Source organism: Mizuhopecten yessoensis, unplaced genomic scaffold, assembly GCF_002113885.1.
Source record: "Mizuhopecten yessoensis strain PY_sf001 unplaced genomic scaffold, ASM211388v2 scaffold9541, whole genome shotgun sequence".
Classification (NCBI taxonomy): domain Eukaryota; kingdom Metazoa; phylum Mollusca; class Bivalvia; order Pectinida; family Pectinidae; genus Mizuhopecten; species Mizuhopecten yessoensis.
In genome coordinates this window covers 481,356-497,592 of record NW_018408099.1, presented here as the reverse complement: position 1 = coordinate 497,592, position 16,237 = coordinate 481,356, and the positions used below count along the sequence as shown (strand labels likewise).

Here is a 16,237-nt window from a genome sequence, read left to right as displayed (position 1 = left end):
TACATTTTGCAGGGTTTTCATGTTAATCTTTGCTTTGTGTATAGTTTGATCTAGTTCACTCGATTTCACCACTGGAATATATCATGACAAAGTCAAAAGCACACTATTCCATTGGTTTTAGGAGATAAATCATTAGGCTGATATTTGTCCTTTAAAGAATGAAGTTGAGCAATGTCCGACGTCAAAGCCAGCCGATTTTACCGTTATGCTGCCGACAGATTGTTTTTTAAATGTTGTCTTCTTGTATCATCAACTTGGTGGCTAACGCAGAACTTTTGATTTTGTTTTGACATATTCCAAGGTGCAGAGAACGTTAATAGGCGTAACCCCTGGAATTCAGATGATGAACTTTACAAAAATTGCCAAATTAATATGAATCTTTCTTTTGTTCATATCTTGGCCTAAAATAGGAAGCCTTTTGTGTAACAAACAAATCAATTGAAAAGTAGTTGTGCATTCGTGTTTGAGAAATTTCTCGTGATAATCATCTTGGCAAAATTTTCTCGGAAAGTGTAAAAATATGTCGACATAATTTAAACGTTATTGCGACATATTCATAGATTGTTAACTTTGTAGCAAGTCGAAACACGCTGGCAAACATATGTCACCATGGGGATAGCTTGCGTTTTTTAAAATCTGCTTCATATTTGAAGAAATATGAAAAATAAGTACGAATTTATACAAATAGGCACTATTTAGACAAAAATATAGTCGTTAGTCGATTTGTATACAATCCGACCCTAGTTATAGGACAGTGACTTTAATCAGAATGCAGATAAATATTTCAGCATTTATTAGATTTAAGCAGTATAATGTCAAAATACTGTGTTTGAATCGCCCTCCACGAATGTAACCGATGTAGCGGAAACCAATATGAATATGACCTCATTTTGAAATTTCTCTTTGCTTGTCGTTGTCACAGCTTTATCAATTTACATCGGAATATTGGAGCCTCGGATACTTTCTTTTCAGCAACACTATATACAGTAGAGTTGTGACCTTTCCTCTTATGCTGTCTTTGTACAACTGTTTTGATTTAATTGCATAGTACAGTTGTAAATATTTCCTCTTAGTCTGTCCTTTCAATATCAATATCAAAACATATAGAAAAATTTCCCGACCATAAATATAATTCCAATTGTTAGGCATCAACAAATGCCCAAAGGTCGCACAGGGATCGCCCTCTGGTGTGTGCTGGAAGATATCAACAACAGGGGAATCTATCAACTTGTTCTGTGACATGGAAACTGCAAAACTGCAGAAGGGCCATGGACTGTAAGTATGATAGATGCGGAACAGAGGAGAGTTTCGATGTAAGAGAATTTCATGCCCATTTTGTCATCTTAGCAACAACTTTAGTCCTATAGAAAACACTATACCACAACATCATTAAACCAGACCGAAATCCAAAGTCAAAATCTCACAAGGTATAATGACAAAGGCAGAGATCATGAACTCCAGCCTGTACTACATATGCCACTCGTCCCCTGTCGAATCCAGAATGATACACTGAACACGTGTTTACTTCGTTCAAACCAACACCGTAGTTCAGCTGTTCTGTAGGTCAGCAATGCTCAAGGTCAGCTTTTGTGTAGGTCAGCTGTGCTATAGGTAAGCAACATCTGTGACCAAATCTTGATTTTAGCTGTATTTCATAGTATATTTGTTTTGCTGGAGCTCCCAAGGACAATCATGCTGCGAATACGTAGATTGAAACCTTTATCACGAGAAAATGAATTCCAGAAAGGTTGCTGTTTTACATATACTGGATATATATTTACAGTACTTTTCCTGAATAACACTATTTAATTGCGTAATAGTACTTTCCTTGATATACATTGACTTACTGACTTAATGATTAACATATTTAACATTTGTTCTGCAGTCCAAAAACAGGCCATATTGACGATAGTTAACATTCTTCAGATTAGAATGGCAGGCGTCTCCCCGGTAGAAAAACGCTGCTTCGTAATTTATAGGTTAATATGATATACAAAATCTGGACACTTTCTACTATTAAAGGAGTAGCGACGTGATGAAATATAAAACATAAGCTCATGTTTAGGTGAGGCCACTGTGTTAGGGTGGAGTACTAGTGGTGAAAGTAAGATTGTCATGTGTGTTTGAATAAATATAAGCCCGTAGTCATTTCATATTACGTGCTTACATAACTGCTGGTAGATATCAACCATTTTAAGATAAAAATGAAATTCATTAGAAAACGATTTTCAGTTGAAGAGTAAAATACCCACAGCAGACTTCCCTTTAAAACACATTAGACGTCGATTTTAATCACTGCAGACGTCTCTATGAAAAAAACGTGTCAGACGAGTTAGCAAGCATACTGGGGAAATTGTGTGAAAGACTGATGTACTTGTAATTCGAGTCTGTAACTAACTACAACTAAATATGTTTTCAAACGTCCAGAAATATCATCACACCTTCAATCGCCATGAATTCCCTCACACACCTTCAAATATCTCACATACCCTCAATCACCTTCAAACACCACACATTTCCTCACACACCTCCAAATAACCTACATTCTCTCAAACACCTTCAAGCAGCCTACATACTCTGACACATCTTCAAATAACTAGCATATCCTCTAACAATTCGAACACCCACCCTGTATACTCACACATGTCTAAAATACCCCTCATACATATCCTAATATACCCCACATACCGTCACACATATTTCAAACGCTTTGTTTGCCATCATACACTTCCAAACAACCTACATACCCTCACAAACGGTTAACCCCTCCTATACACTCATACCCTTTGTATAAATATTTAATAATTTAAAAGTAATTTGATTTGTATAGTATAACGCAATAAAAATATCGCACTTATACGTTTTTACACATACATTCACTCAATCGTTGTGTCAATCCCCTTTACACAAAAGGAAACTAAATAACATTGTATTAGTGCAATATCGATCTAGACACACAACAAATAATCTAGATTTGTAAAATTTATTCTTATATTGACTTTGATACCCCCTCTTACTCGTGCCATTATTTACATATTTATTTGGTGGCGTTATTAACTTTTGTCAGTCTCTGTTTTCTTGAATACAGTTATTGCGGGTAATACAAAGACGAACAAACGGAAATTTTGTTTTCTATCGCAACTGGAAAGAATTCAAGAATGGCTTTGGGGATATATACGGGGAGTTCTGGCTCGGTATGAATTAGGGAATACATTACGTAACTAGGTTTGCATGACAATGAGGAAAAGGCAGTTTGTATATGCAAAAATAATGCTGTACATGTATATACACACCCAAAACAAGGATACAGTATGTACAAACATTATGCTGTTCGTGTAAGTTAACGCAGCGATGCTTTATGTACATGTATTAATGATAAATTGTGTGGGAATTGGAAATGCTTCATTTATATACTCGCCTTTTTTCCATTTCTCTGTTTCAAAGGCAATGACATTATTCACCTTCTGACAAACACTTCGAGTATTCTTCGGGTGGAACTGGAGGCCTGGGACGGAACAAAGGAATATGCTCAGTACTCGATGTTCCAGTTGGCCAACGAAGATCTGAATTACAGACTTACTGCGCAAGGGTTCTATTTTTTTCAATTTAATTTAAATTGTTCATATTTATCCAATCTAACTACTCCCAATCCCTTACTGCTCAATCAGGGAAACATAGTCGGCTAACCGCCGTAGGTATGTCTGTAGATCATATCTACGAAAACCTATTTATATGTAAATTTTCGAAAGATTACATTGATATGTAAAATTATGTTTGGCATTTAATGCATTCTCTGTAAGAATGATACCGGCAAAATATGGATAAACTAAAAAATAACTGAAAATAACAGAGCTACGGGAATGTATTGACCGATCCTCTTTCACTTCTCACTCTATCAGGATTATTAGACATGAGCAAGGCTTCTGATAAATAATTGTATAGATATACATATGTAGTTCAGTATAGTATTTATAAAAGCAATACATTTTGTTGCAATCGGCACATCAGCTAGTAGAAATAAAAACAAGCTCCACAGCCTGTGATATGGTGTACCAATTTGGGTACTATCATGGCAAGAAAGCGGATGAAATATCACCCCGAGTTTGGCGTTCTATTTTAAAAAACAGTTTACTTAGACTCAGAACTTTTCCTGAAAATAGACCACCATTGGTAGTCTTTGGCAAGTATCATGAAACATTTCAGATACAACATCTGTTTTTTTTAGATACCTCTAAAAAAACCTGTACCGTCAAAATTGTTCCTATTGTGGTAGTGTGACGTTATAAGTGTAATGGAAAAAAACACAATTTGAAGGGCTGTCCCTCGAGATTTCTACATTATTTTAAAGCTTTGTTTTTTAAAGTGTTTCTGTGCTTTGATTTTCATCCTGTCCTTCATTCAAGTTGTTTGTTAAAATCACATCTTGTTTTGTATTGTTTCTTTGTAACCATGATTTCAAAAAATGAAGAACTTTATGAAAATACAGTTTTTGTTGTTAAAGTTGAATTTCCGTTTTCTTGTTGTTAAATTTAGTTGGCGTCATTTTTCACACCCTAGGATTTATTATTTTAGCTAATTATTTGCCTACCTTTGTGTATTTAGTATGTTCCGGTCCAGTGATCATTTCAATTTACGGAACCTAGATAAAATTTGTTTAAATTTTTTGTTGTTTCCTTTTTTTGTAATGAGAACGCGAAGGAAATTTCAGCGGCGTAGAAATACTAAATGCCCTTTAATGCAAAGATGATGAAGTTGATACCGCAGCATGTCGAAGTTCACAGAGCTTGAAATGGTCTAAGTGACCGACTAGATTGAGCCTCACGCCATGCGAGTCATGCAGTTATTTCACGGTAATTATATATTCCAGTACACGTGTCTGCAAGTTAAGTCACCTATGAAACGTAGCCGGAATATTTATTCATTTTAGTGTCGATAGTGTAACATGTAGTGTTTAGATATATCATAATCAGTGATGACAATACAGTAATATAAAAAGCAAGAAAAGTAAGAAAGGAGTAAACAAAACCTGATTCAAAACAACTCAGGTTGCTTATGCAAGTTTGAATGATTGTATTGAAATGATTTATTTAAGAAATCAAATAACGAAGTTCAACATAAATGATGAACTGAGATAAAGAGAACTTCTTGTGATTGGTTATCATGGTGACTGGAAACAGCTGTCTTTATATTGGTTCCCTAGAGTCAATAGTGTTTCTGATGACAGCGTTTCCCGTCTTGCTGACTGGTGCATTGATCTCTGGTAGTATTTTTAGTCCGGAACGGATCTTTAAGTCGTTTGTTTTATTACTGAGCGTTTTGCTTCAACGTAAATGTTTTAATGTTTCCATCATTCAAATGTTTATCAAATTACTACTTTTTCTATGTCTTGATTTATTTGTTAACTTAAACATAACTTTCATCAGCATATTTGATCAAAATATTTACATTTGGGGAATTCGATCTGAATACAACAGCTGAAAATTGTTTTTGCAATACAATACATGTATGTTACGTATGTTGCAGTTAATATCTTAAACTAATCAATATCAATAGCAAAATTCAATATACTAGATGTTTGGTAATTTGAAATATGCTTATATCCAATCTGATTAAAACCCTATCTTGATCTACACTCCGTTCACTCAATCTGCTACCTGTACGGAGTAAATGGAGCGTAGATCAAGATATGATTTTAATCAGATTGGCTTATATCAAGTTTTGTTGTTTTTAGAGGGAAATAATGACGAAGTGCTGACTTCACTGTCGTATATATTCAAACAGTGAAACAATGACGAAGTGCTGACTTCCCTTTTGTGAATACAATCAGAAAGGAAAACACAGAAACGTTCCATATCATTGAAGAAGTATCTCATTATACCAAGAAATGTTTCAGAACATTTCCTTTACTGAAATTAATGCATACATAATTAATACTTTTCAGCTTTTCATTTATTGGTTTTAGTTTGTCATTGATTACTGATATATCGCTAACATCATTTATTTTTATTGGTGTTATCATTTTAATTATCAGTTCTAAACATGTGTGTTATACATCTGTTCTGTGTATGATACATGCACGTGATTAATATTTGTGTAAGATACACGAGTATGATGCATGTTACTACTTATATGTTATACTCGTGTACTGCATGTGATACTTGTTTTATACCTGTGGAAAATACTTGTGTGTATTATGTGTATTACCTGTGTGCGTTACACGGATAATGTGTGTGATACACGTGTATCTTTAATGATACATGTGTATTGCATGTATGCGTCAGGTTTATAACTTGTACACAAATGATAAATTGAGCGGTATTGATAGCCATAATTAGGGAATCAGGGAAAGGAGCAAACCTCCTGGATATTCTGTGTTTGTATTTATATTTCAGTAGTAAATCTGTGCTAATATTCATGTCTCGGGATATACTTGTGCTAGCAGCAAGATTTCATGGTAACTTTAAGGTACACTGTAATAACTGAAAATAATAGTTACTTTGTACTTAATGCCAGACGTCGTGGTATTTGTGTTGGTACCTGTAGTAAGTCTTTGTCGACGTACGGTCATCTCTTCTTGTTGTAGCGTCAGAACGTAAATTTTGACGTGTCCTGATATTTTAGTCTATAATAAATTGCATAGCCTAACATAGCTGTCAACCATATGCAGGATAGAACTACTTACAGCCTGTAGCCAATCAACATCATAAAAACTTGCTTTTCCAAATTTGAAAGTGGGAGTTACTGTGCTTATATACGTGTCACAGTATTGTCGGGCGTTCTGTCCAACCCGATTCCAATCGATTTTATTCTTGAGTCAAACCGTATGTTTTGACATTAATGATAGTTTGGTACATATGTGTAGTTTTATATGTACATTTAAGCGCTCCATAGCATGAGTCTGTTGCCTACTGCTGTACTACTTACGTACACGAAGTCAAAATCAAGGTATTTTCTTAGATGCTTAGGTGTGAATATAACATAAGTAACAATTGATAATAATATCATTTATGCCTACTCCATATATAACTCAACGCAAATATAGAATTGAACAAGGCCATCATAAGATGACAACTTATTATAATGACATCATGACACAAACTATGAAAATGATGTTTACTGTCAATTTACATCCTTAGGTGGGGACTCGACAGAATGACGCCACACCAACACACACATATATATAGAACACAATACAAACAATATTAAAAGGGTGGCATGTAAGGGTGGGTTTTTCAATAAGGCAAATTTGGTATAAGTTTCTAAAAAAAATGCCGCTGTTGAAATTTTTCTTAAAGATGAAAAAAGGCCTACAGCCAATCAGATTGTAGCGTGGTATGTTAGCTAATCAAAAACCTCAAAACAACGGAGGCACCAAGAAGGGGGAGAGGCACCTTAAGGGGGCTATGTTCGTAGCAACCTTTTAACAATACCTGTCAAACAATCTAATGGAGGGTTTATGTGTCGCGACATAAAATCAGCTATGTATATAACTTGTATTTATGGTATATGTCGTGAACAAACAAAGAGCGTATATGTTCATTATATGTTATTGTTATATTTTTTTCTCAACTTTGATATAACACCAATTCTTAGTTAATGCTTGAAATTATTTTATTGTCTTCATGTGTTTGTTGAAAACCATTTTACAATCAATGATTGTAAGTCTATATATTATGGCACAATGTAATAGCTTTTTTTTTTTTTTATATAGACTGGGTGATTTATGTTTGCTTTTTTATTGTTAGACTATATGTAGGTTTGGTTATAGAGTGTTGGTGCTGTTTTCCGATAAACAGGCCGTTTAAATACTATCTGATACAAGACTTGCTTACGAATTGTGTATAAAAGTATTAATATATGGAATTGATGAATAAAAACAAAAATATTCAACTTTCAACAAATATCTATATTTTGAGGTGTTTGGATGTATTAAAGGTATTAATTATTAGAAAATACCTTTTTGCCTTAAGTCTTGAAGCAGAGGTTTTATTCAAAGATTGTTGAGTCCAAGAGCTAGGGAAAGTCGTAGAAACTAATTGTCCAAGTGAATCACTGGCAACATATCAATTGTGGTTTATATGTAGCGTTCCTTCCTAGAAGCAAACCTTTCCGAACCCAGCTTCATGAACATACTATTATTCACCACCGATCAAATATTCCATATGTTTTACTAAAAACAATGATAAAATGTAAGACACTAGCAGAACTGGGCCTTAAACACAATCTGTCCGCTTCATAAACACTCGAACCATGTTGTGTACATCAGTCGTTGCAACTTCTGTTGCATTCTCAACAGACGAAGGAGAATAACCTTGACATTGACCAGATTCATGGTTAAAGATGAAAGCCTGACATGCTTCACGTACGTGACACTCCTTTCCACACTCGCCCATGTTGGTCCTTATTGTGCTGAATATACCATGAATGGAGATCCATGCGACGTAGTTTACACTCCAACACGTCTGGTGTAGTCCTAAATGGTTACATAAACAAATACAGCTATTTATGCCTCAGTTCAATCCTAATTTTCTTAAATGTTTTATAACAAAGCTTGTGAAAAACATCGTTGCAAGATCCGAGAGATATTAAAAAAGACGATTATTCATCCTAACATTTCTAACTAAGTATGGTGTTAGTAACGGACTTAACTGATATTAATAGCATAGCGATACGTGATCATAACCATGTGGTCAATTCTTAAAAAATAGAAAATGTAAAGAAAAGTTGATAACAAAATCGATGAAGCTATGGCAACATGTGAACAAATAAATGTTTTACACGGAGACCTATGAAAAGCCGTAAAATATTTCGACCATATGTTTTTGTTTGGAAAGTGTGTTCTGTTTAATTTACGGCAACTGCCATATAAATCTAAGTAAATAGTGGAATTATAAGCGTCCCGAAAACATAATTTGTTAACAAGTACAACCATTTATATTCAAAGTGATCGTTTGAAAGCATGAAACACATGAATAAATGTTATTATTTAGATACTTTTCAATTCTCATTTTAAACATTTGCTTTAATTAGTTATATGTTATCAGTCTTTGGCCCTGATTTATTGATGTTTTACCTACCAGACTGGAGAATGGGACATCCTAGGATTTCAAGACGAAAAGCCCGATAATTGGTCCAAGTTGTAGGGGTTACCCGGATGTATGTAGCGACGATTGAGGTATCAAGGATCGACTTGGCCAGATTCCAATCGTCAATATTTCCGGTAAATAGCTAGAGACATAGATTTCAGTGTAAACAAATATAAACAACATAGAATCATGTGAGCAGGGTAAGTGCATTTCCAAAAAGAATGGCTAGAATTAACATTGATTATAAGTCGACTCGTACAGGTTAATTGGCCATTTATAGCCCACTGGTTATGGGGTAAACACAGAAATAGACAATAAAGGTCTTAAAAACGGGCAGATATAGCGACACATGTAAACGTACGGGTTACTAGCACCAGAGCTGTGTCGTTTGCCTCCCTACCTTCACGTTTCCGGTACTGTCCTTGATATCTTGCCACGTGATACCATTGTCGCTATACTGGACGCTGTATTCAGTTATAAACTGATAATTTCCACTTCTTCCCTGTGTTACAAACCCTGTGATCATAGATGATTTTCTTAGTCGTACCTTGGAAATTGTAAATTAAAAGCCACCTTAAAAATATCATTATCATTTTACTTCCCTGAAATAAACATATTTTTGTAAGTGGATAAAGATAGCATTGCCTTAAATTTGAAACCAATGTGCAAACTATATGGTATAAGTTTGCTCCTGTCCATAATATGAAGGGTCTTCCATGGCCTAAGTCTCATACAATCGCCTATAACATCTGACCAATCTGGGCTGCTTATTATATCTTCCGCAAGTTCTGACCGGCATGTGTATCTTATTACATATCATTCGAACACTACACGTTCAGGTTATTTCCCTAGAGAGATTTAAGTGTGAATATTTACATAAGCCCTTCCCGTTTTCCATTAACTCTATGGAAAATCAGCCTGCAGTTACTTGATAGTAACTGCAGTCTGCATTATCTGGTCACATGACTATGGTTTCCGTGACGTCAGTGTTAGCAACCACTCCCACCGATACGATAGCCGCCATCTTGTTGTTGTCGTTTAATCTGGGTGTGACAGATAAATAGTTAGACGTCATGATGATTTATCTGTCACCCATATTGCATTCATATTGGAAAATATTCAGAATCCATATATCGATCAATGTCTGATGATTTTAATAATATATACAGTCGCTATATAGAAATATTTATATGTGAAACTGCTTTTAGAACATGTGTTTGGTCGAGACGGAAATACCAGCAGGCAAGGAGTGGAGGGAATAAGAGGAAGTTGAACAGCAGAACGTAATGGACAACTAACTGATTATCACTATTTACGTTTGCATGGAGAAAAAGCAACGACATGGACCGATATCATGTTTTATACTACATTTAGACTTGGACATTAATATTCCGTACTCTCTACCCCCCTCCCCCTCTCCCTCTATCTCCAAATAAGTGTATGTATATGGGTGTGAGAATGAGTGAACGCATGCACGACAACTTTAGCTGCCTTATTTGTAAAGTATGTTTGTGTATCATCTTCTAATTTTGTTGTGTTTTGATTGTAATTTAAAAAAAAGGCTTTTTATAAGTTGTATAACTTGTGCCCAATCCAGTTGCATTATGGCAATAAAATATGTAAATTAAAAAAAGCTTGATGCGAGACAGGTACATATACGTGAATATGCAAATATATTGATTTACCTGAAGGTAGGATCCTAAATAAGCGTAGTAAGCCACTATTGGATCAAGAATCCTAGCATGCTGTGGATGAGTTCGTGGGTCGCCACCATAAGGTAATAGTCCAGTGAGGGCGTGGTCTTCTACACCAAGTGGCCCCGTCACGAGGCTCGAATTACACGGAGCTGAATTACAAAATAAGATTTTTCTATCTAAAATACTAGCTGATTTGTCATCGAATTGTGTTAATTTCTCTCAGATAAATTTATAGTTATTGTGTTTAATTTTGAGTTAAATTTCTTGCATATTTACCATCAAAAGTACTATTTTCTTAGTGCTGCAAATAAAAAATGAGGTCGGGTGGAGTGGGTGGGGTTGGTGTTGAGGTTGGGGGCGGGGTTGGGGCCGGGGGTTGAGGCTGGTGTTGGGGGTGGGTAGGGGTTGATTATGGCAAACTCTAATATTTGACAGTGCGACACTTGGCAGTTCTTCTTGATGTGTTAATATTCGTTGACTATATTTGTTATTGACCTAATGCGTTCCTGAATTTGATGATTTTTTTCAGGGTTTAACCTACCTTCAACAGGTACGGTCACTTAAGGACGTGTCTCCATGTGTGGTGTATATGCGTGCATATGTGAATGTGTGCTGGAGGCAGGGATTGTGGGTGTAATTGCCTCCTTGTGATAGTATGGACCTAATTCCGATTTTATAGTGCTATCTCACTGAAATACCACGCCGAAGGCACCTAGCACAGCATTCCGCCTGGTTACATTATACTGACAGCGGGTGAATAAGTTGTTATCATTACCCTAAATGCTGAACGTTAGGATGGGAATAACAGTTACCAGATTGGCGACATAAGGACACAACAGTAATTACATAGGTATATTTCAAAGTCATCAACGAGGAACGTAAACAGACTGCGTACCATACAGAGGTGTAGGGACTTACAACATACACGTACACTAGTTATAAATACAATCCAGTAACATTTTTTCAAGGTAGATGTATATCATATAAAATATTCTAAATACCTATTTTTGAGCTCTTTAATGTACTATATCTCCTAAAGCCCAGCCACTCTTAATTACCTGATTTTCAGGGACATTATGATGTGACAAATCTTCAAATAGAAAATTTCCAAGGGCATAGATTCAACTTTTTTTCACAAAAAGATATGTATGAGTAGAAGCTAATCAGACAATAGCACTTAATACGAACCAGTCTGAGCCCTGAGAAATACCATATTCGCCACCATAATTAGTGTCCAGGTCTTATGCAATTCAGCCACACCTCCGGTTCTCATCGAAGTTTGTTGCTTCATTTTGTTTCTTTTGTTGTAAGGAAGCACCTGTATAACACAATGATGATCATATCAGGGTTATACCGACACATTTCTTTTGTAAACACATTATTTCACCTTTAATACACTCCTGATAATTTCCCCATTGTAATGGAATCCCTCGAAAAAAACTATTATTGAGGTTCCACTGACTCTCATTCAATGTTTACCCCATCATTCCCTAGCATAACCTAGCACCCTTGTGTGATCTAGACATGATATAGACAGATTAATTTCAAGATTTATAAAGTTAAGCAAGAGGCCTTGCCGAGCACTGAACTTATTTTGTTTTTGTAATTGTTTATTTTTCGACGATTTTTTCAAAATAAATAAAATGAAAAGAAACACACACACACTCATACTTACAGAGCATACATGCTAGCACGAGACATCTTCATAATCAACACATGCACAGGTATACATTTACCATAGTACATGTATCACTGTTCACCAACACACACATATCACAATGTGCACATGAACATTTGGTCACTATATTTTCTACTGCCTATCCATATAACCTGTGCTTTTGTAGTATTTATCTTTAACCCAGAGATATTTGCAAAATTATTCAAGTCATAGATAGATTCCTTAAGAGACCTCTCTGTACAATCTAGTATCAACCCAGAATCATCTGCATATTGTATATTTGAAATGTCTATATTTCTAATTGGATGCCTTTACGATGGTCATTATTTCTTATTTTTGATGCTAGGACCTCAACACAAAGTATAAAAGTATATGGGGCGATAGGATTGCCTTGACGGCCAACGTCACGTCTACCGTGAATTTAGCATGTAACGTTATCGTTACATTGTGTATATGATACACAATGGGAGAACAGGGTAGGAGAAAAAGAATTATTCCCCCCCTCGTGGGTGAGATAGGGAAATCTCCACCCTCGGGAAAAGATTCTTATGTTGCCAAACACTCGGCAAAGCCTCGTGTTTGGTAACTTAAGAATCTTCCCCTCGGGTTGAGATTCTCCTATCTCACCCCAAGGGGGTGAAAGATTCTATAAATCTTCCCCTACTTTGAGAGTGTGACAGAGAAATTTCCAACCCGAAGGATGATACAAATTCGGGAATATCATCCCGAGCTGATCTCTCGACTAAAACGGGATACATACCTTTTAAGTGTGGGATAAGCCGGTGTCTAATAGGGGGGATAAAGATTTCTCCCACTCTTAAAGGTATGTCTCCCGTTTTAACCGAGAGAGATTAATATAATCAATCCTTGACGTGAGATATGGATAAGGGAATTCAAACCGAATGATTGCATACCCCAAAACCTTGAAATATTAGAGATCCTTTTCTAATTGCTCCTCTAAATGAGCGCATTCCATACCACAAAATTTTGAAATATTAGAGATACTTTTCTGATTACTGCTCTAGATGAGTGCATAACATACCCAAAATCATGAAATATTAGAGATACTTTTCTGATAACTGCTCTAGATGAGTGCATTACAAACTCCAAATCTTGAAATATTAGAGACACTTTTCTGATAACTGCTCTAGATGAGTGCATTACATACCCCAAATCTTGAAATATTAGAGATACTTTTCTGATTACTTCTCTAGATGAGTGGAAAACATACCCCAAAACCTTAAAGATGGAAATATTGATTTTGAATTTTCGTTGAAATGATGTGCTTACACTATACTGGTAAACATGTATACAAGTTCATAAAAAAGATGTTTCAATAAACTTACCATCAATAATCAACAGAATTACTCTTCTCCATCCATGCTAACTGTAAATTCTCTCTCGCTGTTGATTTGTATTACAATAGCTGAAATGTCACCTGGTTACAACATCAATTATTGAACGTGCAATTGTCATGGGAGGTTAATCCAGGCCACTGTTGAAATTGAAATGCATTTGGTCCATTTACTTCAATCTGTCCGAAGGGGCACCAATAATGCTCACATGCCCACTAACCAGGTCTGGTATTGGTTTGGCGGATGGTGCAATTACCGTTTCCTCTTTGTTCCGCTTGGTTGGCGTCATTTTTCACATCCGAGGATTAATTATTTTAGCTAATTGTTTGCCTACCTTTGTGTATTTAGTATGCTCCGGTCCAGTGCTCATTTCAATTTACGGAACCTAGATCAAATTTGTTTAAATGTTTTGTTGTTTCTTTTTTTTTTGTAATGAGACCGCGAGGGAAATTTCAGCGGTGTAGAAATACTAAATGCCCTTTAATGCCCAGATGATGAAGTTGATACCGCAGCATGTCCAAGTCCACAGAGTCAAATGCCTTTTACATTGTTTGGCAGACTAATGGAACTGGTGATGGAATAAAACGTTATTTAAATTGTCTTGCTCTGCTCATGTTTTGTGCAAATTGAAAAATCGTTTGTTCAGTATCCATATTATAGTATAAACGGTATGCATAATGATATTATTCAAATGTCTGAAACCCTAAAAGAGTCTCAATTATGATCTTTCTGACCGTATTTTCATACTTTTTTCCGTTTAAAATTTTGTAAAATATGGCGAGAAATTATCGGAGATAAAAGTAAGCTGTCATTTCTTTGTAAAACAAAAACAAAAATAACAAATAACAAAAAATAATAATGGCGAATTAAAATTCGATTCCATTTGAATAACCTGTGAAACCTTGAAAGCCTGTACATGTATTTCTATTATATAGAAACATATCTGTCAGTATATGGGATTTTGCGCAATATTTTGTCCCAGCTCACTCACTTAATGTTTATCAAACGCTAATGGCACCATTTTATTGTCGAAATTGGCGTGTGTTTTTTGTGGATTCAGAATAGCTACTGATATCTGCTTGTCGTCATATATAATTTGTATAGCATTGAAATGTAACATGATCATACCCGGAAGTCATAACAAACTTTGGACATGTAAATGTGTAAAAAAAATCTTATGTGAAATGTCATCTTTCGGAATGTCACGGCTGAGAAAACATTCCTTAAGCAAATTTAATTGATTCCAGCATCTTGAGTATTATTCACAGGTCGTTGCAACTTCTGTTGCATTCTCAACGGACGAAGGAGAGTGACATTGACCAGATTCATGGATGAAGATGAAAGCCTCACATTCATGTGTTCTTATTAACATAAACATTATTAAGATGTTAATTCTCTTTGTGTGTAAATCTGAGTAATTGATATTTGGTTTTTTTCTTCTTTTTTTTTTTCTTTTTTAAATTTTATAACAAAATAAAGCCAGAAAAGATTGAGCCTCACGCCATGCCAGTCATGCAGTTGTTGCACGGTAATTATATATTCCAGTACACGTGTCCGCAGGTTAAGTCACCTATGAAACGTAGCCGGAATATTTATTCATTTTAGTGTCGATAGTGTAACATGTAGTGTTTAGATATATCATAATCAGTGATGACAATACAGTAATATAAAAAGCAAGAAAAGTAAGGAAGGAGTAAACAAAACCTGATTCAAAACAACTCAGATTGTTTATGCAAGTTTGAATGATTGTATTGAAATGATTTATTTAAGAAATCAAATAACGAAGTTCAACATAAATGATGAACTGAGATAAAGAGAACTGTCTTGTGATTGGTTATCATGGTGACTGGAAACAGCTGTCTTTATATTGGTTCCCTAGAGTCAATAGTGTTTCTGATGACAGCGTTTCCCGTCTTGCTGACTGGTGCATTGATCTCTGGTAGTATTTTTAGTCCGGAACGGATCTTTAAATCGTTTGTTTTATTACCGAGCGTTTTGCTTCAACGTAAATGTTTTAATGTTTCCATCATTCAAATGTTTATCAAATTACTACTTTTTCTATGTCTTGATGAAGTTAAACATAACTTTCATCAGCATATTTGATCAAAATATTTACATTTGGGAAATTCAATCTGAATACAACAGCTGAAAATTGTTTTTGCAATACAATACATGTATATTACCTATGTTGCAGTTAATATCTTAAACCAATCAATATCAATAGCAAAATTCAATATACTAGATGTTTGGTAATTTGAAATATGCTTATATCCAAACTGAGTAGAACCCTATCTTGATATATACTCCGTTCACTCAATCTGCTACCTGTACGGAGTGAATGGAGCGTAGATCAAGATATGATTTTAATCAGATTGGCTTATATCAAGTTTTGTTGTTTTTAGAGGGAAATAATGACAAAGT

General features: G+C 35.2%; 1 protein-coding gene across 1 annotated transcript; it reads right to left on the bottom strand.

Annotated features, from left to right (window-relative positions):
* Positions 1-7,927: 7,927 nt before the first annotated feature.
* Positions 7,928-13,866, bottom strand: LOC110458331 (lactadherin-like). The gene is made up of 6 exons (XM_021509990.1): positions 13,808-13,866; positions 11,972-12,101; positions 10,772-10,932; positions 9,487-9,633; positions 9,078-9,228; positions 7,928-8,473 (listed from the first exon to the last, which is right to left on the bottom strand). Exons 1-6 carry the CDS (start codon positions 13,808-13,810, stop codon positions 8,214-8,216), a joined length of 852 nt encoding a protein of 283 aa, XP_021365665.1. The 5' UTR covers positions 13,811-13,866; the 3' UTR covers positions 7,928-8,213.
* Between the last annotated feature and the right edge of the window lie 2,371 nt (positions 13,867-16,237).